Below are 22223 nucleotides of genomic sequence, written 5' to 3'. Positions count from 1 at the left end.
GGGATTCTACAACCTCCATCCTCAGACCCCACTCCTATTAGCCTTTCCCCTCATTTACTCTACTGAAGCCATCAAGGCCAGGTGAGTGGCCCACTTTGCACCTGCTGCTGCTGCTTTCCCAGGTACCTGCACCACCCTCAGGCTTCATACAAATGCCATTTCCTCAGCAGACTCCTCCCCTACCAATCTACAAAAACTGAACTGGGCCTGCCACTCCATACCTGCTTTCCTCCATTTTTCTGCTTAGCACTTATAATACACTATATACTTTACTTTTCTTGGTTATTGTCCTCATCAGAATATAAACTCCATTAAGAGAAAGAATTTTTATCTGTTTTGTTCACTGCTTCATTCCTAAGCCCCTAGAAGAATGCTTGGTATTAGAAGAATGCTCAGGAAGCATTGCAAAGGGATGAATTCTAAGATGCAACTGTAAGCTGTCTGGCTGAGGCTCTGGAGTGGAAGTGGGGACAGCCTCTGGTGGGTATACTGAGGACTTAGCTGTTCGCAGCCCAGGTTTCTGGCAGGTAAGTCAGGACTCAGTGCCCAGCCTAAGGCCCCCAGGCCTTGCCTGGCCCCAAGTCTGTAGAATTAGGTCCTGGCTCAAATAGACTGCTCTCCAAACTATCCAAATACCTTTACAGCTGGCAATCTTCCAACATCTAAAGGATGGTACTTTATCACATTAGCAAGTAATATGAATGACAAAGGTAGTCAGCCTTTTGATGGAGGTTAGCTATATGAAGTAGTTAACCAGAACTTCTTACTTTCCCTTAATAGTAAAGTCAGAAGCAAATATAGTACAAATAAGTTAAGACCTGTTCCTATAGGTTGTGTTTTTAATGGGATGTTGATATCTCATTCGTCGTTGGAGAAGAAGAGCTGTTATCATTGGTGAATTTGGAATGTTTTTAACCTTTTTAAACACCAATTCATTTCCCCATTGGGATTGTCTAAAACTTATACACACACCCTGATTTCTAGAACAGAACAGAACCAACACCATTCCTCCTCTCCAAATTGACTCAGTGAAAGTTATAAACTTCAGCGTTAGGCTAAGATGGGGATCCCCAGAAAAGGGTTATACCAGACTGCTTGCCTCACACTAAGTGGCCTAAGACGGTTCTCCAGTTGAGAGATCTCCTTGAGGGTTTTGCTGCCTTCTTCTCATGCTGTCAGTGATGGTCCCTGCCATCAGTCTACAGCCTCTATTGCTATCTTCATTCCCTTAAATGTGTTGTTTGTACTGAGCAGAGACTAACAAATCAAACCCCGAACTTATGCTTAAGAGGAGGCTCTGTACTTGAACCCCAGGGCCTCTTTACATAAAGTAAGTGAACTTTTAGTTCATGGATCCGAGGTCTCCATCTCAGCTGCTTTGAGACCCTTCTGTTTACTTTCACACCTGTTAGGCAGAATAAAAAATTTTCAAAAATCATCAAAATAGCTCTCACTAATAAATTGAATAAAATAATGTATACAGGAACCAGGAAAACAGTAACAAAGGGAGTGGCAGGGAGAGTACAGCACAAAACACTCAATCTAGAAATTATGGTTTCCTTGATCCATTTTTCTTCTTTATTCAGAGATCATGGCTCGCTTTTTGAGAGGCTGACTTTTCAGACTTTAAAAAACTAGAATTTTATTGATCAGACTGTCAAACCTCAGAGGGAAGGTAGGGGAGGGTGGGGGTGTGGGGGAGAGATCAACCAAAGGACTTGTATGCATGCATATAGGCCTAACCAATGGACACAGACAACAGGGGGGTAAGGGCATGAGTGGGGGGTTTGGGGAGGGTAATGGGGGGATGAGGACGTAATACCTTAATAAAGAAATTTAAAAAATAATTAAAAATACAACTAGAATCTTAAAAGCATTAGACATTATCTACCTTCTAACAGACTTTATGGCAGTAACACTATAACAAATACATCTTATCACAGTCTAAAAGCTCACATGATTGAGAAAAAACACAAGCTCATAAGCAGTACTGTGGCAAATCTAACTAATGCTTTAAAAATTATGTGCTCAATCAGGACACTTAAATTGGGGCACAATTTACACTGCATCTATTGGCTTTTAGCAGATGCTTTAAAAAAATGTGGCATAAAAATGATTCAATGCTCCTAATGGAAGCATTAAAGCAATAGTCACTGCTCTAACTCCTGCAATTACTCTCAGTCTTGTCTCAGGTACAAGCACCTCTCTCCTTTCCTAAGGGGTCACTTAGACATTTGGGACATCCATCTGGATAATATTCTGCAAGAGTGTGATTTCTCAGAGACCCACAGGCAGGCCACTAGTATATTACATAGAATTTCCCAAGGAAAAGGAATCATCCTACATGTAATTTACAAACGTTCACTCCTGTGCCAGTCCCTTAAAGGAGAGATCTGTCAGATGATTAGTTACAAGTGGCAAACTCATATTCGTGAACTTAAGGTTCAAGTAATATTGGAGGTCTTTCTTGGTTTTCAAAACCTTGAATTTTAATGCTCCATTCACGTGATGCTCTTAACCTCTCTCAATCTTTGCCCATTTACAAATAAAGATAATATGGGAGCATCCAAAGTAGAAATATAGGCATGTAGGCACTTTAGGTGTTTTTACTTTTTGTTTGCTTGCTTTGGTTTTTTTGCTTTTTAAAAATCTGAATTTATAAGAGATGTCTATTTAGGAACATGTAGCGTTTTAAAAGGCAATACTTCTTATGATGTTAACATCCTAAAGCCAGAGTCACTAAAAACCTAACAGAAAATGCCAAGTATTTAGTTGCCAAATACACAAGCTGTGGCTACAGACACAAGCTGTGGCTACAGACATTTCCTTCCAAGAGAAAAAAGTGTTTCCATTAGAATAAGAATACTAACAACTCCACAGATTCAAGAAGTAAGCCTTTGAAAGCTTCCTTCCCTATTTGATTGGGATTCCCACAGCCAATCCTAGGGCAGAGCAAAGAGAAGCTGTTGCAGGAGGCTCCTGGCTCTCCTGTGCCCAGCTGTTTGACCAGGGGCATGATGGTTCCCCTCTCAGGACCTGTTTTCTTACGTGTAAAATCTCTAAGGTGCTTTCCAGCTTTAAGTTTCTAGAATACATGCTCCCCTCATAGCAGCAGATTCTTACTCATTTAAGAAGCTTCAAAGCATGTCTCTCATATGCAGCCTGTATTTAAACCCACGTAATAAAAGCCTAATATGCAAATTGACCAAACAGCAGAATGACCAGTCGCTATGACATGCACTGACCACCAGGGGGGTAGATGCCCAAGGCAGGAGCTGCCTCCTGCCCACAGGCCCCAGGCCAGCCAAGGCGGGTGCCAGTGGGGGCCCCTCGATCGCTCGACCGGTCGACCTACAGATTGGCCCTGATCGCCAGACAGGCCTAGGGACCCTACCTGTGCACGAATTTCATGCACTAGGCCTCTAGTCAGTTTATAAGAAGATTCCCTGACGTTTAGGGCTCACCTCTTGTTCACCAATTTCTAATTATCCTGACAACTTTATACCAATTACAGCATTGTGGAGTCTAAAATGAATGCTATGAAATCTCACTGAAATATTAAACTCAATCTTCAGATGTAATCCAGTATCCCTAGGCAGCGGTTCTCAACCTGTGGGTCGCGACCATCAGAAAACACATATAGCATATCAGATATTTACATTACGATTCACAACAGTAGCAAAATTAGTTATGAAGTAGGAACAAAAATAATTTTATGGTTGGGAGTCACCACAACATGAGGAACTGTATTAAAGGGTCGCGGCATTAGGAAGGTTGAGAACCACTGCTCCTAGAGAGCACTGCTGTGAGCTACAGAGCTTGCTGAATCCTATCCCCCTCCTAGGCTCTCTGTACTGAAACTTGACTTCATCCCTTGAAGTAAAGGCCCCAAACTTACCATGCCACTTGCCCTTATAAACAGTTCCAAAGGAGCCTGATCCAATCCGAGTGGAGAGCATCACTTCACTGGCTTCTATTTCCCAGTAATAACTTGAATCTCTCTGTCCACGAGGCCTCTGAAACAATCAGATATTAAATACATTCCATGGAATGGTAAAGGTCTATTTAACAAGGGTTTCAAAGAAAAGATCAACTCCATCTATTCTCATACGTTTTAAAGATAAACATATTAACTATAATTCCAATTTTTATTTTTCAGAAAATACCATCTTAGTTGCACCCTCCCTTACAACAAACCAGTAAGTTTTCCTAATGCAAGCATACCAAAAATGGCACTGACGTTTATAAAAGAATTCATCAAATGTTTTTTATTAGAGTCCCCTGCCTCCCAAAATTAAAAGCATTCTCATTTCTAAGTTTTTCTTACTGAACCCTAACCTGCAGGAGATACTTTGGCCATACTCACAATTTTGTTTTTCTCTTGGGTCCCAGATCCTGGTGCCCGCTCTCTCTGTGCTGGCACAGGGGTTTTGGGCTGTGACCAGCCCGTTGGGCTCAGATTGTTGGGGCTGCTGGACAAGGCTGAAGGTGAGGCTTAATAGACAAGATAAACAGAATCCACACATGGATAAGCCAAAAGAAGATACACAACATTAAGAGCAAAAACCCATTACTATTTGCTAAGACTTTGGACAAGTACCTGATTCACTGTGACTTCGGATTGCATCCTGAAACAGAAAAGGAAAGCTGGTCAATTTCTGCACTAGAAAAGATGTTCTCTGGGGAAGAGGGAGGGGAGGATTTGCAAGAACAAAGTAGAGGACAAAATCTCTAAAATACAGTCTAATTATACACATTCCTTCAATTAAATTCACCAAATGTCACTGGCTAATACTTCTAAGATTGTTATCAAATATTAGGAGGACTGATGTTAATTTTTCATATATGATGAAAACCCAATTATCTCAGAAGAAGGCAATGCGCACAGCAAACATACACTTTAAGGAAGGCTAGCAAAGGTACTATCAGCTAAGATCTTTCCAATGCTTGGGGATCTTGCTCCCGCAAGGCAACAAAAGTGGGGAGTCAGTGGCAAGCTCACTCTTACTCCTTTAGGAGTTCATTCGGGCACATTGGCCAGAAGCTGGATTTGATATGAGTGAGCCATGACTTTATCACTTTATCCAAGCCTAAAAATCATGGAAAGATGAAAGGATCATAATCTCCTAGTCCAATACTTACATTTTACATATAAGAAAACAGTGTAGAGAGGAGGGGAGTTATGGGGGGAAAAAAGAGGAACAAATGTAATAATCTGAACAATAAAGATTTAATTAAAAAAAAAGAAAGAAAACAGTGTAACAGGTCAAAAGACCTGGCCAGGGTCACACTGCCAGTAGGTGGCAGAACTAAAACAAGAAACCTTCACGAGGGATCTCAGCTCATTCACCACAAAATGCTCTTCAGACCTTATGGGCAAGCTCTGAAATTAGTTACTCTCTATGTGGGTAAGACATCAAATGCTATCTGTAGAATTTATCACAAACTGGGTGAAAGTTAAATCACAAGGCCCTCCACAAGACCTAAGTACTCAATTTATATATCCTCACTTAAGAGTGTATAAATAGTAACAATATAAAACCACTTGGCCCCCACATCCTGAAAAAGGGTGTTTTCCTGGGAAATCCTATCCTCTTTGATTTCTCTGTGTCACCATAGTTAAGGTAAGATACTTTTTTTCACACAACTATTACTGGAATGCTGCCACTCCGTAACATCTTCACAACATTTAAAGAAAAATCATAAACCAAGTTGCCCTTCCTGGCCTTTGGCAGCCCCACCAAAGCATCTTCACAGTTCACCAATAAAGCCTGGATCTGGGGTCCCACACCTGGCAAGTCTTCAAGAATCACCTAGAGAGGTGTTTAATGTCACAGATTCCCATGCCCACTAGGACTGAGTAAGCATGTTTGGGAGAGCAGGTGGGAAGTCCAGGAATTTGTGGTTTTAAGTACAATAGGATGGCTGCCAGGAGGGAAAAATATTGGCCAAAAATAAACCTGAATTTTATTAAATACGCAGCAGCTACAGCTTTATTATCCAACTAATCTATTACTTGTTTTTAGTTAAAGCATGGCACAATGTATTTTATTGACCAGGATTATATTCCCATGCACTAGGATTTTTTCTTAATGCACAGTAATTTTCTTCTTTATATCTATTCTATACAGCATATTTTATTCTGTATTAATATCTACAGTTGGATTGATTTATCCTAAAAGGGACATTTCAAACATCTTGGAATCTAAATATTAAAGCAAGAATGTATACTTTAAGAATGCTGAATCATATGTGATAAAAACAAATCAAAATTTGCTGTCTCATGTTTCTCTCTCCCTCTCCCTTCCTCTCTCTCTAAAATCAATAAAAACATATCCTCAGGTGAGGATTAAATAAATAAAGTACAGAGAGGATTAAGCACAATGGCAGTGCTGGTTATTTTATAGTAAAAATTAAAAAATTTTCACTTTTATAATGTTTCCTTTAAATAGAGTATTTACACAGGAACAAGTCATATAGAAAAAATAAGTAACTGATATATTACCACATGATTAACAGGGCTAATTATGGTAAGAAATAGAAATAAAATTCATAGCTTCTATACACATGACCTCCTCACAATAATCCTGTAATACTCGAAGTGTGTCCCTCCCGACAAATGACTACTATAGACCCCATATCAGAAGCCAAGTTTTTTGTTGAGTTCCTGCCACCTCTGATTGGTAGGACACATGATTTGAGGGCTGAGTGAGGTAAGCTGCGCCTACAGTGGCAGGTATCCCTGAGGTACTTCAAGGAACAAATCATGATGTAGAGAGAGCATAGTTATCTCTGATAAGTTTTAACAAAGGATTTTCAAGGCATATCAACCAAACTGACACATTTGGTTTTTAAACAAGGTATGAATAGAATAGTGGTGCTGTACCAACCAAATAAATCTAGCTAGCATTGGTCTTGGATTGGAAATGATTTAAAAAATTTTTAATGCCCTCAGCTTCAAAATCACACTTGAGAAACTAATTTCACCTGTCAGCAATACCAGAGACAGTATTTTTTTTACTCGTATGTGCTCTATTTGAAAAAAAAGAAAAGAACATGAAAGCAAGTCTGACAATAAATATAAAATTTAACTTAGTGATTGTTTTCTTTCTGACAGTCTACTGTCTTGACAGTCTTAGCAATCCTGTTAATTGACAAGAAAGCAAAGGCATAAAGAAGAATACCTACTCTTCCCCTCAAACAAAATCCTCTGGACCACGCCCTGGGAGAAGCATTCAGGCTGTTATTCTAGTCCAAAGCAATGAGAAATAAAGAAGAATGAAGAACAAAGGAAGTAGTTTTAAGTGTATTCAGTTGTTATTAAAGATGAACTAGAAAGCAAACCAAACAAATAGAACATACCAAAAGCCAAGAAAAGAAAAGGCAGTTTGAAAGCACTGGCTGGGCACTTTTACATCTCCCTAAATACCTGCTTATTAAAATCCTGACCACCCTTTGATTTCTAAATTAAAACATTTAAAGTCTTTCAGAGTTTGTAGTTCTCCATCACTATTATTTTCTTTCCCACACCAAAACGAAACTACTTATGTAGCTTATTCACTAGCTCACTGAAATCCTATTCAAATCTAACATGGAAAAAATGAATTCAAGTGTTAACATTTCTTCAGGAAATTTTAGTTCTCCACTTGAATGATATACCAACCAGATTACTCAGCCAATCTAAAGATGTAGTGGATAAAAAAGAAATTTAAAAAGTTCAGAGATCTGAGAAAGTGCTTATCAGATTTGAAACCCAACTCTCTGGCACAACAGTCAATCCCACCCGAATTGACTGATTCCCATCACCGCCCACAGGGCCCTATTATTACCTCAATCATCCTGCTGTCCACAGGTAGGGTAGTGCTGACCATGTGGACATTAGGTGTGGATGTCGACCGCTGCCTCTGCGAGAGGGAACCTTCAGAGGAGGGGCTGGAGGTGTTGAATGTAAAGGCGTGGGGCGTGGAGTATCTATGCTGGGAACTAGGTGAGGAGAAGAAAGACAATTCCATGATTGACATGCATGCCTCCCCACTGGAAAAGTCATTCAACTACCTACTTTATTGAGATCCTTGGGACCCCCTAGCAGGTGTAGCTCATTGGTTGGCATCATCCCGTGCACTGAAAGGTTGTCTGTTCAATCCCTGTCGGCACTTGACAGAATTGCAGGCTCGTGCCTGAGTTGTGGGCTCAATCCTCAGTAGGGAGGAGGGTGCAGGAGGCAGTTGATCAATGTTGTGCTCTCACATTGGTAAGTTCCTCTCTATCTCCCTCTCCCTTCCTCTCTCTAAAAAATCAATACACATGATTTAAAAAAAGAAAAAGGAAAAAAGATACTCTGTGGTAAACCCTACTTGTACTACATTACAACCTTTTACAAAATGTTCTTTTCTTTCAATATGCATCATTTAAAATTTTTCCTCTGTGTAGATGCTTTTGCATGCAAATTTTTGAAAAGGAAGTAATACATGCTCTTGGAATTCATGTGAAAAGAACAACATCTAGAGCAGTGGTTCTCAACCTTCCTAATGTCGCAACCCTTTAATACAAGGGTATGTTGTGGTGACCCCCAATTTCATTGTTACAAATTGAACATAATTAAAGCATAGTGATTAATCACAAAAACAATATGTAATTACATATGTGTTTTCCGATGGTCTTAGGCGACCCCTGTGAAAGGGTCGTTTGACCCCCAAAGGGGTCGTGACCCACAGGTTGAGAACCGCTGATCTAGAGAATACTCCAAATTTGTAGACCATCTCTGGAAAAGAGCAGATTAGCATTGCCAACCTAAGCTAGCTAGAACTTGCCCAGTTTAATTTAGAAACTAAATCAGAGAATTTTAAGGAAAATTATTTAATGGTTAGACCTGCTGAGCACATCTACAAAAAGGCCAGCATTTTATCTACTGTGTATCCTCTCCTTCCATAACCAACTCACAAAGTCTGTTAATATGAGTTCCATTTTTTATTTATTTTTTATCCTCACCTGAGGATATTTTTCCATTGATTTTTAGACAGGGGAAGAGAGAGGAAAAGATAGAAAGAAATATTGATGTGAGAGAAACACATCGATTGGCTGCCTCCTGCACAAGCCCTGACCAGGGAGGACCTGCAATCGAGGTACATACCCCTGACCAGAATTGAAACCGGGAGCTTTGGTCCACAGGCCGACACTCTACCTACTGAGCCAAACCAGCTAGGGCGTGAATTCCATTTTTAGGTTGCAATATCTAACTATGAATTAATCACTGGTCTCTTGCAGCCAATGCTACTCCCCCACCAGCCAGACTGGAAATATACATTAAATATAACATTTTCACTATTTGCTCTAAAGATGTTTTGTTCAGAATCAAATAACCCCATGCATGAATTCAAGGGATAACAGGCTAGTTTTTCTAGTGGAAATTGTTCTATTGCCTTGAAAAATTGCCTTCGAAGGTAATTCAATGTTTACAACCTCAGAGGCCTGGTTTCTTCTGTGAAATCTTCAGAAGCAAGTACAGTTTTTTTGGTCAGACTTGCTTTTCAAATTTTCAAGAAAAACAAAATCATACACAAATATATATCCAGACACTATTTCGATACAAATCTCTTGTTCTAAGATATGCTACTTTTAACAATTCTATGGTGGTTTCATAAAGGCCATTAAATATTATACGATCATATACACATTAAAGTCAGACTTTTTACAAAGAGGAAGCTATTACTTTAGGTTTCAAATTCACATGTAACACTAAGCAAGATGTAAAGTCAACAAACGCTCATTTTAAAGGTGGAAAACAGTAAAGAAAAAGTATGTTCAAAATCACAGGTACATAACAAAGGGTGTTTACATAAAAATACCACCAAAAAGTGGATTTTTAACCTTTGCTGACCAGATTTTGTCTGCATGTTTCAATTATCCCTGTGAATTTCAATTTAACTGCAGAAAAGAAACACTATTAAAGTAGAATGTCTTGGCACTGAGATTACAAAGCAGAAAATTTATTGTTAGTATCCCTTTAAAAAATGAAAATGGTATCAAAAGTCTGTTGTTTCAGGAGTCTTTGTATTTACAATATTCATGCAAATTTGTTAATAAGCTTTCATTTTGATCAAACTGATCATCTACATTTTTGTAATAAAACTGAAGACTCAAAAAATATATATGTAATTAGATTCTTTTTAAAGATAGCAGTCTATTAAATACCATGGTCTTAGCAATGCAAGGCCATAATAAGTTCAGTAATTGAGCACTGAGCTATGAACCAGACGGTCACAGTTCGATTCCTGGTAAGGGCCCATGCCCAAGTTGCAGACTCAATCCCCAGTAGGGGGTGTGCAGGAGGCAGCCGATCAATGATTCTCTCTCATCATTGATGTTTCTATCTCCCTCTTCCTTCCTCTCTGAAATCAATAAAAATATATTAAAATAAGAAAAAAGCTTTTTAAAAAAGTTTTGTTTTTATTACGTCATTTTACATAGTTTTGGGACCCTTCCCCTGAGGCTCACCTCACTACATACTGAAGGCAGCAAAAATCTCAAGGTTTTTAAAATATGATGAGATATTAAGGGGCATACATGATAACAGAAGAAACCTCTAGTAAGAGTCACTTTCCAGAATATAAGAACCACAGGACCACAAAAAGAAAGTTCTACATTTTTCTCTAACACCAATAAAACAGCAAAGGGTTTACAGAGAGAGGAGAGAATGCAAAAAAGCCCCCAAAAAACCTTTTCTTTTATATTCAGGATGCAATCCCACCTCTCAAGTCCCCATTGTAACTTAAAAAAAAAAAAAGCTATAGTAAAAAAAAAATTTACCTAACAGGCATCCGGGAAACAGACTCTCGCATCCGACGCATTGTCAAAGAAGGCAGTGCTGGGACCCCACTATCACCAAGAGTGGAATTTGGAAACAATCTAAATGAAATCAGAGAAAGACTAGTTTATAGACTTGCAGTTATTTTATAGTCAGCCTGACTTCCTTGCAAATTAAAGCTCCTCAAACTGAACTTTTCCTATTCACATTTTCTGTGATCATTTTAGGCTACCCAGAGTAAAGAGACCATCAACCCAAATGATTGGGTTTGAATAACCACAAATTGTGAACAATATTGACCTGCCAATGAACATGCAGGCTTTACGTGTTTCTAGGAAATACTGGCCCAATGTCCAACTACGTGCTCCAGTAAGGCACATTATAACATAAATCATGTACAGCTTTTCTGGAAACATTCTGTCTCAGAAACACATAGATGAAAAGACTGAAATATAAAGAATAAGTCACATTCAGCACCAAAAGTCATAAATAAGAGAAGTGGTAGTGAGATGAGCACTTATGCTCAGCAGTTTCACATTACCTCAGGTAATCCTCACAAGAACACTGCCAGGAAGGTAATAACCTTCCCCCCCACCCCCGCAGATAAGTGAATCAAGGGGCTCAGAGGTGGTTATAGTTATTGACAACATCAAAATTTTGACCCATGTCTGCTGGACTCCAAAGCTTGTGCCATTTATCCTATACAAGGTCTCTGTAAAAGCAACATGTCACTACCACAAAAGTAAAAAAGATGTTCCCGTTGTGGTTTAATGATAACACTCCCTTAGTTTATCCCTCAAAATAGGATAAGACTTTGACTTTTCATATTCCTATATTAACAGTTTTAAAAAGCACTTTGGAATATGTACCTTTAACTTAAACCTTACTAAAATATACTTCTTCCATATGATATACATTTTGATAACTGGTTTATCTCCTGAGGGATACAAACGTCTTTTAAGGTTTTAGATTCAAATAATTTCAAAACTGTTTCTCCAGTCTGAGGTGAAGATGGTGTCTATTAGTGAACTACTAGCTGACACTGTCGTTTTGGTTCCTGTATCCCTTTGTTCTTTGCATTACTGAATCATGGTATCTCAATCTCTCTATGACGGATTAACAGCCCTAACTGCTCATTTTAGAGAGTTATGCTGCACTAAAACTCACTGGTTTCAGATATGTCATGTTTCTAAAGTAGATGGTTTCCAGATCACGATAATTCATTAAACAAGTCCAAATCCCTGACTTGTCAGTCAAATATACAATAAGCATCCTCAAGTGATGTTATACATCCCCACCCCCTTATATTATGTTAATAAAGAATAATGCCTTACAAGAGTTGTCTGACATTACTCCAGTCCACACACATAGTAGGTACTTTGGTGCTACAATGCTCGTGAAATTTGTAGCCACAAGTCTGACATCGAAATCCATTTAGCAAAAACTTCTGACACATGTCACAGAAGGCAAGCTTCAGAAAGGTCTTCCGAGCCTGGAGCGACAAGAACACATGTAAATTACGCTGAATAAATAAAAGGTGACAAAAGACAAAATAATTTCTTTCTTGACCCCCAAGAGATTTCATAAATAAAGAATCGTACTTCCAACATTTGTAATATTCATACCTAGAAATTAAAGTATATCTGTGACTAATGAAGCCTAAACTGCCTTAATGTAAAACAATGGCATAATTAAAGCTTTAGATATATGCTTATTACCTTGGAGAAATTCCCGCTAGCCAAAACACTCAATATGCCACAAAGAGAGAAGAGATCGGCAACTTACAAAGTTGTGTGTTGTGAGAGGAACATGATCCAGGAAGTCTACTTGAAGTTCTTCTCCAATCAAGGAGGCAGCATCAGTATTCCAATCTAAACGTGCTTTTTTACTAAAGAGGATTGAAAAAAACATACAAAAGGAAAATATTTAAACAAGGTGAGAGCTCTATTATTATTGGAATCCAGGTTGGTTGGGTCACACAATGAAATATAGCAATCTCATAATGTAAATATGCAATAAATTGGACTTTGTGGTATTAAATCCTATTAAAAATCCTAAAGAACCTATAAAACAGGTTATAAATACTGCTACAGTGGTAATATTTAATCTTCACTTGCTTACTTCAATCTAGAAGATAAATAGAAAGGAATCACAAATGAAATGCACTTTTCTATTAATAAACAATAGGCTCAAGTCTGTAGTTTGCAGACTATAAATATAAGCTGACAGCTGACTTGACTGTCTTAATATTTATTCTGAGACCACTCTTTTGGTGCCTAGAGTATACAAGACAGAAAAATCGATACACTGAAGTAAAATGTAATGCCCAGCTCCTTTTTCATGTCTTGTCTAGTTAATTAGGTCCATTATCCTGAATGATGAATACTCTCAGGTAGGGAGAGAACACCACCATTCAAACCTTTGTTTACCAGAAGACTATTCCAGCCTTTTTTCTTTTTTTTTTTGTTTCCAATAGTAAATCATCAATCCCTTAATATAATTCCTTATACAAAGTCTGGGAACTCCTGTTTTGCCCTAAAGAAAAAAGATGGCAGCCCTATTTTCCAATCAGTCTTCAGGTGCTGTCTATCCAAGAAATAATGTAGGGTAGTTCTAAATCAATGCAGCCTCAGATGGGACTGGAATGGACCAAGGTCCTCCTTATCTCAGAATCTCTCTAACCTTTTTTCTTATATGACAGGTTTATTTCTCACAGTTTTGGAGGCTAGAAGTCTTAAGATCAGGGTGCCAGAAAGGTTAGGTTCTGGTAAGAGCCCTCTTCCTGGCTTGAAGGTGGCTGCCTTTGCACTGTATCCTCACATAGGTAGAATCTCTAGTCTTTAAGGAGCACTATAGATTGGCTTGGGGACCAACCTGGGGCTACACCCAAATAAAGATGACATCTGCTTTGAAGATTTGCACTTTAACACCACCTCCTAAGCTAAGAGAAATAGCATAAATAGAGGAATTTATGCTCATCTCTTTGAGTAGACTCATTTCTGGGCCATACTCTTAAACTGGGGAACTCCCTCAAATATTACAAATGTTAACTGAAGCTCAATAACAGAACTAGCACTTTGCAATAAGGTAAAGATAAGGTTATTTATCCACATTTTTGGGGTACGGTAACAGATAATGGGTGATTATAAGTGGCTCTGATATGCTGGTATATTATTCCTAGCCTCAGAAGGGTTGCTTCTTTTGTGCCACTGAATCTTCCTTGAAGCAGAAATTCTTCTGCATCTTTTAGCCCTGTATCAAACTATAGGGATTCAGTAAACTTAACTGAATAAAAATAAATGAGTGAATTACAAGAGAGTCAATCTCTTGGGAATAGCATTCTTTATCTATAAACAATAATGCAATACTTTGTGAGTACCTAATATGTGCACTGCATTACTGCAAACACAAAAAAACTTTGCTCTCAAAAAATCTGACATTACTGTTTTCATCTATGGAAACATCAAACATGCATTTTATTTTTCAATGCAATGTGGTTTTTTTTTAAAATATATTTTTATTGATTTCAGAGAGGAAGGGAGAGGGAGAGAAAAACATCAATGATGAGAGAGAATCATTGACTGGCTGCCTCCTGCACACCCCCTACTGGGGATCAAGCCCGCAACCCGGGCATGTGTAGTATCCCTAGCCTTGGAGGGGATGCTTTGATCAGAATCGAACCTGGGACCCTTCAGTCCACAGGCTGATGCTCTATCCACTGAGCCAAACCAGCTAGGGCTCAACGCAATGTTTTTAAGCAATAATTTCAAGCTCTTAGTATTTTATTTTTCTGAATTGTCTCTTTATAAACAAGGATATACAAATATACAATATTTTACAGGAAGCTAGTATATTGTTTTAAAAATGGAAAACAGTTATTATTTGAAGATCCTTACTAGCATGAAGAAGAGAGCTAATTTTGAGTTCTTACCCTTTGTGTTCGTGGAGAAGTCTGAACACTGCGCAGCACTCTGGTTGCAGGCCCCTCACCTTGAGTGCTTTCATAAGGCAGTCATGCAAGCTCATTCCATTTCGTACATTGACCTACAAACAAAGGACCATCTTTAGGACCAACACAGGCTGCACACCCTTGGAAAAACGAGCACAGAAATAAATGCACCAGTCTGTAAGGGTGCACGTGGAAAGATATTTATAGCAGCATTGCTTATAATGGTGTACACACACACACAGAATGTCTAGCAATAGGTGAGCGCTTGAATAAAATACAGAACATCTGTGTATGTCACATTATGCCCCTATTACATTGCTCATAATGACCTGGAGGGAGGGGTGTCCATGATATGTTAACTGGGGGGGAAATGTTTTTGTGAATAATACAAAGAGTAAGGTATTTAAAGGGTAGAGAACATATATATGTATCTGTGTGAAAAGATATACACCTAGCTGTTAAGATCGAGAGTGAGTGGTTGGAAAAGATAAAATAATAGACTTTCCCTTTACACATATCTAATTTGTCTGACTCACTGAAATGTACATGTAATCATAAACATCCACCAGAAAGAAAAATAAGCCAATCTGATCTATAAACAAACAAATCTTTCTGATCAAAAATTTGTATTTCAAACTATTTTCAACCAAATAGTTGATCTTCATAAAAAAAAATTTCCATCTTGCCCTGGTGAGGTGGCTCAATTGGTTGGAGCGTCATCCTGTGCACCAAGGGGTTGCGGGTTCGGTTTCCGATTGGGGCACAGATCTAGGTTGCAGGTTCAATTCCTGGTCACGTAGGGGAGGCAACCAATTGATGGTTCTGACATCAATGTTTCTCTCTCTCTCTCTCTCTCTCTCTCTTTCAAGTAAATTAAAACATATTTTTGGATGAGGATTTTCAAAAAAAATTCCCATCTCATTTGCACTTCACACTAGTGAGGGCAAACAGGAAATGAAAGGGATAGATTCTGCCCTGCTGTAAGGACAAACGCCACAGCTAGTTTAAATAAATGTGCACAACATTCCACGTAGCCTCAGCATTTATGCCTCTCCACAGTCCCCTGTTCCCAATCCTTAAAAGTTAGGCACTCAGAGGCCTAGTAGAATGTGTGAGTGTCCACGGTGCTAATAAGGGCAGCTATATAAAAATTTCAACTAAAATCTTAAAGGGTTTTTATACAAGCTATATACTTTATTTTTAAAGCCAATAAAGTTGACACAACGTAAGGCAACTAGAGTCAGTATGGCCAGTAAGGAGAGCAGAATGTAATAGCAGTATTTGTGAACTGCCCACAGTGGAGCTCCCCAACTAGGTGAAAGAGTAACAGATGCCAGTGGCTGACCCAGCCCCTTCCCAGAGGAACGTGAGTGTACTTTGTATCTATTATAAAGGTTTAAAATATTTTAAAACATTCATTTAAAATGTTACATAACAAGTTTATTTCAAAGGTTTCTTGAAGCAGTGATACTCTTTAAAAGATCACACTAACTTCCAGCTTTTCAGAAAAAAAAACCCCGAACAAGTAAAGTGAAATAATAATGTGCTGAGCCCTGACCACCGTGGTTCAGTCGGTTGGAGCATAGTCCTGTACAAACGAAAGGTTGAGGGTTCAATTCCCATTCACGGCACATACCCTGGTTGTGGGTTCGATCCCCAGTAGGAGGGGGTGTATAGGAGGTGACCAATCGATGTTTTACTCTCATATCTCTTCCTCTCCCTCTCTTTTTCTCTCTCTCCCTCTGTCCCCTTCTCCTCCCCCACCTCTCTCTCATCCATTAAAGCATGTCCTCTGGTGAGGATTGAAAGGGGGGGAAAAAAAAGAACAAAATAATAAAATAAATATAATGAGCTGAACTATGAAGATAAGAACAGCAAGAATGAGGACAACAAAGAGTGATAAACACATCCTAAGAGTATCATACATGACGTGCATCAAACACTGTGCAGCAGTGCTTTGAAAGCTGTAAAGTGATACCTGTATTATATCATTAATCTTCAATGAAATTAACAGTCTCCAAGAGTTAGACAGTTCTTTAAATATCTTCTAATCCAGTGGGGTTCTCAAATGTAGCTGCCACTGGAATCATACAAGGGGCTTGTGAAATATAGATTCCCAGCCTCTCCCCTCCCAAACACAAGGATTGTGATTCAATTAATCTTGAATGAAGCCCAGGAATCTCTATTTTAACCTGCTTTGTCAGGTGATTCTAACTGTAAACAACAGTCCTCGCTATGGGCCAATTACTCATCCAACAATAAGCAGCCGCAGCAGTTGTCAGAGAGAGACATGTTTACAAAACAAATGACAAAAAAAAAACTTCAAAACATAAGCAACTACTACTTTATTACTTCTAAAATTATTTCAATCAGATATACATCTTCTCTATCATTCTCTCTACAACTCCCCTTAGATACATGTTGAAACTGGTTACATCTGACTAATTTCTGGAGCCCACTAAGTAATGATGAGAGTTGTTTCTCGGGCTCCAGCAGTGAAGCAACCTGGGGCTAATTAGAAACAGCTGACTGATGGTGTTGGCCAGCAAGCAACTCCTTTCTTCTTCAGCGTTCCCCTAAGCTGGGAGCCTGGTGAAAGAAGCTGGTTCTTCCAGAAATAGAGGGTCCATCTCGAGTCAAAGAAATAGAAGAAACTAACTTTCTCTACTGAACCTTCTCTTGAGCTGTAGGAGAAATCAAGTTTCCAAATCACTGGTTCCCAATTACCAGTTGTGTTCAAATGAAGGCTGCCAAGGACTACACAGATGTAGAAAAAAACTCAAGAAATAATCATAGCTACCATTTTACTTATGAATTAGCCACTGTATTCAGCATGCCTCATTTCATAAAGGTCAGGAAACAGAGCCTCAAAATATTATGTAACCTGTCTAAATGACACAGCTAATAAAAGGCAACACAGGGATTTAAGTTTGGGCCTGCTTTCTTAAAGGTCCATACACTTAATCATTATGCCAAACCAAGTTTCCCAGCCTTCCAGGCAAACTAACAGTAGATGGGGATAGAGAAGATAACTGCAGTAACGCCCAGAAGCCGCAACAGGTGATCTTCAGCTTCCCATCACATTCATACTTCCACCTGGGCTCTCCATTTAAAGTTAGAAAATTGAAATAGTAGGTAAAAATCACTTTGAAAATGCAAGACTACTGTTGAAATATAAGAGGATTGTTACTATTTATTTTGCTAGACATTAAAATTTCATTTTTAGGAAACAAAAATAAATCAACTTTAAATGCCTTTTGAGTTCAAATGTACCTTAATGCAATACTATAACTGGGAGACTCCTTAGGTTCACAAAAGAAGTATAAAGTAATTTATTAGTAAACTGGGGAGAGTGGAACTGTTAGAACTGAGAAAACTCTGTCCTGACCTCCCAACCTCAGAATCCTGCCTCACCCTAAGTACAAAGAGTAAACACAATGCAATGATTTTACATAAAGAATGAAGAGTGGGAAAGGAGAAGGCATGGAAGTTTGAATTAAGGTTTTCAAATGTCCCATCAAGCAAAACGAGCACAACTTCATTTTTCTGTTTCAATGCGGAGGTGTTAGGATAGTAGAAAACTGTTTTGAACATTTTTTTTTAAGTTGAGGGGTTTTGTTTTTTTTTTTTGGTCAAAAAACTGAGTGGCAGTGTCTGCCATGCTAGATGCTAACAGAAATCTGTCACTGATACTACAAAAATAAGCTTTGCAGCAAAAACTGGCTAGTGCCAGTGCTCTGGAAAAGAAGAAGATACTCTGATTTCTAAGCAACCTCCAGCTTTGTCCTGGGCCTGTGAACTTTAACAAAATGAATTTTTCTAGGTAATTTTATTTTCTTCTAAATACTTAATTATAATATCCAAAAATATATATAAGTGAACATTTTGCTTTAATATTAAGAAGAAAATAATTTTTAATTATTAATGACTTTTAAAAATTAGCTAGAAAGGTCTAAGGGAGCTTTGAGAGTCTTTAAAATATATCCCCATAAGAATATACTATTTGCCCTGGCGGGTGATTAGAGTGTTGGGTTCAATTCCCAGTCAAGGGCACATCCCTGGGTTACAGGTTCAATCCCCAGGCCTGGTCAGGGTGTGTATGAGAGGCAATCAATCAATGTGTGTCTCACATCATGTTTCTCTCTTTCTTCCCCCCCCCTTCCACTCTCTTTAAAAAGCAATGGAAAAAATATCCTCAGTTGAGGATTAACAAAAAAGAATGTACTATTTGTTTAAATGAAGTGCAGAAAAGCAGATATACTAGGCAAGAGTTATAATAGAAGGAAGGCCAAGGGTTGGGAAAAATAGGAGGTGTGGGAGGAACACAGCCATATAAAATCTGCAGCTGGAAAGCCAATTAATGAAGACCCTAAGCAACAGTGAAGATTTTGCCTGATTATAAGATGGGCGACATGATCCATAATGTTCCCTTTAGGCAGATGGACAACTAAATTTTCTCAGAGGAATGTTCACGTACCACTGTTCTTTGCTTGTTTGGCAAGAAAACACGGATAGTATTGCTTGTCTTAGAAGAGTCCATAAGTTTGCCATCATCTGATGCTCGGCGCTGATAGCCAAACTGCTGAACTATTGTGGGGGAAATGCAGCTGGGGCCATCAAACACTGCATCTTTGAATCCAAAACCATTGCTGATCGTCTTCCAGGCCCCCTGTATGTGCTCCATTGATGCAGCTTACACAACACTTAAACCTGGTTATAAGAAAACAACAACATATTATTTTTAATTATTTTATTAAATTATAATTCTAAAACATAAGCAATTAACTCAACAACAATATATAAGTTGTGAAAATCATGGTCTGTGGGCTATCTTTTTTAAGTACTTCATTTACTTATTGTTGTCTTTTTGTGGTGAGAACACAGTATGAGATGCTCTTGGCCAGGTTAAGTGCACAATAGGGACAGCGCCATATACATCTCTACATCTAATTCATCATCTTGCTTAAGTAAAACTTTTGCCTTTGATTAGCAACACTCCATTCACCCCTTCCCCAGCCTCTGGCAAACACCATTCCATTCTGATTCTATAAATTTGACTATTTTAGAGTTTTCTTATAAGTGACTAGAGGCCCAGTGCACAAAATTCATGCACGGGTAGGGTCCCTAGTAGCTGCCGGCTGCCAGCCTGGGCCTCCTTTCATTCCACGCCGCCCCCTGATCATAGTGAGCGATCAAACTCCCGAGGGGACACTTTGCATATTAGGCTTTTATATATATAGATGCCTTCTGCTTAAATAAATTAATCAGAAAGCTTCTATATTAGTATATTCCTATAAAATATTTCTGTTAATCCTCACCCAAGGATACTTTTTTAGAGAGAGTGGAAGCGAGGGGGAGATAGAGGGAGAGAAACATGGATGTGTGAGAGACATATCGATTGGTTGCCTCCAGCACCAGCCCTGACCAGGGCTGGGGATCAGCCTGCAACCAAAGTACGTGCCCGTGACCAAAATCAAACCCAGGACCCTTCAGTACTTGGGCCAATGCTCAAAACACTGAGCAAAACTGGCCAGGGCCTATAAAATATTTCATAGATAACTCAAAAAATTAGCAAAGTGGGAATCAAAAGATTCATCAAGGGTGAAGGATCTCCTACCCTTTGAGACAGCATGGAGGGACCTAGAGAGTATTATGCTAAGTGAAATAAACCATTCAGAGAAAGACAAGTATCACATGATCTCACTCATATGTGGAATCAAATGAACAAAATAAACTAATGAACAACATAGATCCAGAGATATAGAAGCATGGGATAGACTGACGAATCTCAGATGGAAGGCAGAGGTAGGTGGGGAGAGATTAACCAAAGAATTTACATGCATATATGCATAACCCATGGACACAGACAATAGTGTGGTAAAGGCCTGAGAGGTAGGATGTGGAGGGGGGTGTCAATGGGGGAAAAAGGGAGACATCTGTAATACTTTCAACAATAAAGATCAATTTAAAAAAGAAGATTCATCAAAGTTTATACCATCAGGGAACATGAGCCAAGATCTCTTGACTTTTAGTCTAATACTTTTACCATTACATTTCTCTTCTTTAGTTATTGTATATTAAGTATGTGTACACTTGAATATGAGTAATACGTTAGTAATAAGAGAAATTATTTTTAAAGTGTGAGCCAGAATTTTCTACCTTCAAGGAAGGAAAAGAAGTTAGTATTTCTAGGACATGTTATACACTTTATATATAAACTAGTGTCCCAGTGCATGGATTCATGCACATTAAAAGAAAATTAATTAGAAAAAATATTTTAATATCGCTATTCGAGTCTTGCTAATGAAAAGAAAATAGGATTCTATGAGTCTCCTATCTACCTACTCTAGGACTTCTGTGGGGATCAAATGAGATGAGGCACAGGAAAACGCTTCACAAACATTTGGTTAAACTTTAAAATGTTTGCAACTGGCTATAAAGCAAGTCGGGTTCCTGAGCTGAAGAAAATCCAAGGATGCTAGTCACTAGGGATAGGAAGCCGTGTGTTGCTACGTGATATCATTACCCAGTGCCCACAGAGACCGCTTCTGGGCTGGGCTGGGCTGTGGGCAGCATTTTGCACCATGGGTTCTTGGCAGCGTTGGCTGAGATTTGGTGGGGTGTTGCTCCAGGATGGTGGTGGGGTGTTGCTCCGGGATGGTGGTGGGGTGTTGCTCCGGGATGGTGGCGGGGCCTGTGTCCCACTTGGGGGAAGCCGAGTGCTGGTTTGTCGGCGCCAGGTCCGTGGTGCCGTTTATTTTTAAATGGCCAGTGTGTGTCACAGCAGCTCCTGTGTTGAGCGTCTGCTCCACCGTGGTCAGTGTGTGTCATATCGGATGGACAGACACTTAGCCTTTTATATATAGATTATCTTACTTAAGAAACCCAAAGATTTTTAACACATTTCGTACCCCTCAGGAGTTTTCTCGTGTTTCTCGCGCCATCTGTTAAGGACCGCTCACGAGTGTTCTCGTTTTTCACGCCCATGGAAAAAGGAGCGAATCTAGATACTTATGTAAATTTTGTTCGGTCCCTCTTCATAGAGGAAAATGTTTTATGCAGTACCATATGTTAAAAAAGCACTAGGAACTTTAATTGTTTAATTGTTTTTGTAAATAAAAATGTTATAATTATTGAAAAACAACACCTAAAGTGCATTATGATGATTTAAATAATGTGCAGTTTGCCCAAAAACGTGCAGTCCCTGGCGTATGTCTTAGAGATTTAATTCATTACTTTATTTTGAAGAAAAAGTTATCTTATACTTTGGGAAGCTTATGGTGAACATGCTCCATCTCAAGATACTTGTGAACACTGGTTTAAACACTTTAAAAGTGAGAATTTCGATGTGAAAGACAAAGAACGTCCAGGTCAACCAAAAAAGTTTGAAGACCAACAATTATAAGCATTATTGAATGAAGATGCGTGTCAAACTCAAAAACAACTTACAGAAAGATTAAATGTTGCTCA

At 38.8% G+C, this 22223-nt stretch overlaps 1 protein-coding gene across 5 annotated transcripts in view; it reads right to left on the bottom strand.

Moving 5' to 3' along the window:
* RAF1 (Raf-1 proto-oncogene, serine/threonine kinase) overlaps positions 1 to 22223 on the bottom strand; it is a 72432-nt gene that overhangs the window by 8433 nt on the left and 41776 nt on the right. The window contains exons 2-11 of one of the 5 annotated variants that reach the window (XM_070433601.1): positions 19231 to 19463; positions 14736 to 14848; positions 12590 to 12692; positions 12139 to 12296; positions 10807 to 10905; positions 7830 to 7983; positions 7189 to 7248; positions 4601 to 4628; positions 4367 to 4494; positions 3899 to 4016 (exon numbers count right to left, since the gene is read on the bottom strand). In XM_070433601.1, the coding sequence (XP_070289702.1) occupies positions 3899 to 4016; positions 4367 to 4494; positions 4601 to 4628; positions 7189 to 7248; positions 7830 to 7983; positions 10807 to 10905; positions 12139 to 12296; positions 12590 to 12692; positions 14736 to 14848; positions 19231 to 19437 (1168 nt within the window). In that variant the 5' untranslated portion in view covers positions 19438 to 19463. Of the gene's footprint in view, positions 1 to 3898; positions 4017 to 4366; positions 4495 to 4600; positions 4629 to 7188; positions 7249 to 7829; positions 7984 to 10806; positions 10906 to 12138; positions 12297 to 12589; positions 12693 to 14735; positions 14849 to 16731; positions 16820 to 19230; positions 19464 to 22223 lie in introns of those variants that run through there. The other 4 variants (XM_070433603.1, XM_070433602.1, XM_070433604.1 and 1 more) reach the window with 4 other exon arrangements.

Source organism: Myotis yumanensis, unplaced genomic scaffold (genome assembly GCF_028538775.1).
Source record: "Myotis yumanensis isolate MYYU_CA2020_CCGP unplaced genomic scaffold, mMyoYum1.0.hap1 SCAF_14, whole genome shotgun sequence".
Classification (NCBI taxonomy): domain Eukaryota; kingdom Metazoa; phylum Chordata; class Mammalia; order Chiroptera; family Vespertilionidae; genus Myotis; species Myotis yumanensis.
The sequence above is the reverse complement of the archived record's forward strand: the minus strand, read 5'-3'. Positions and strand labels throughout refer to the sequence as shown.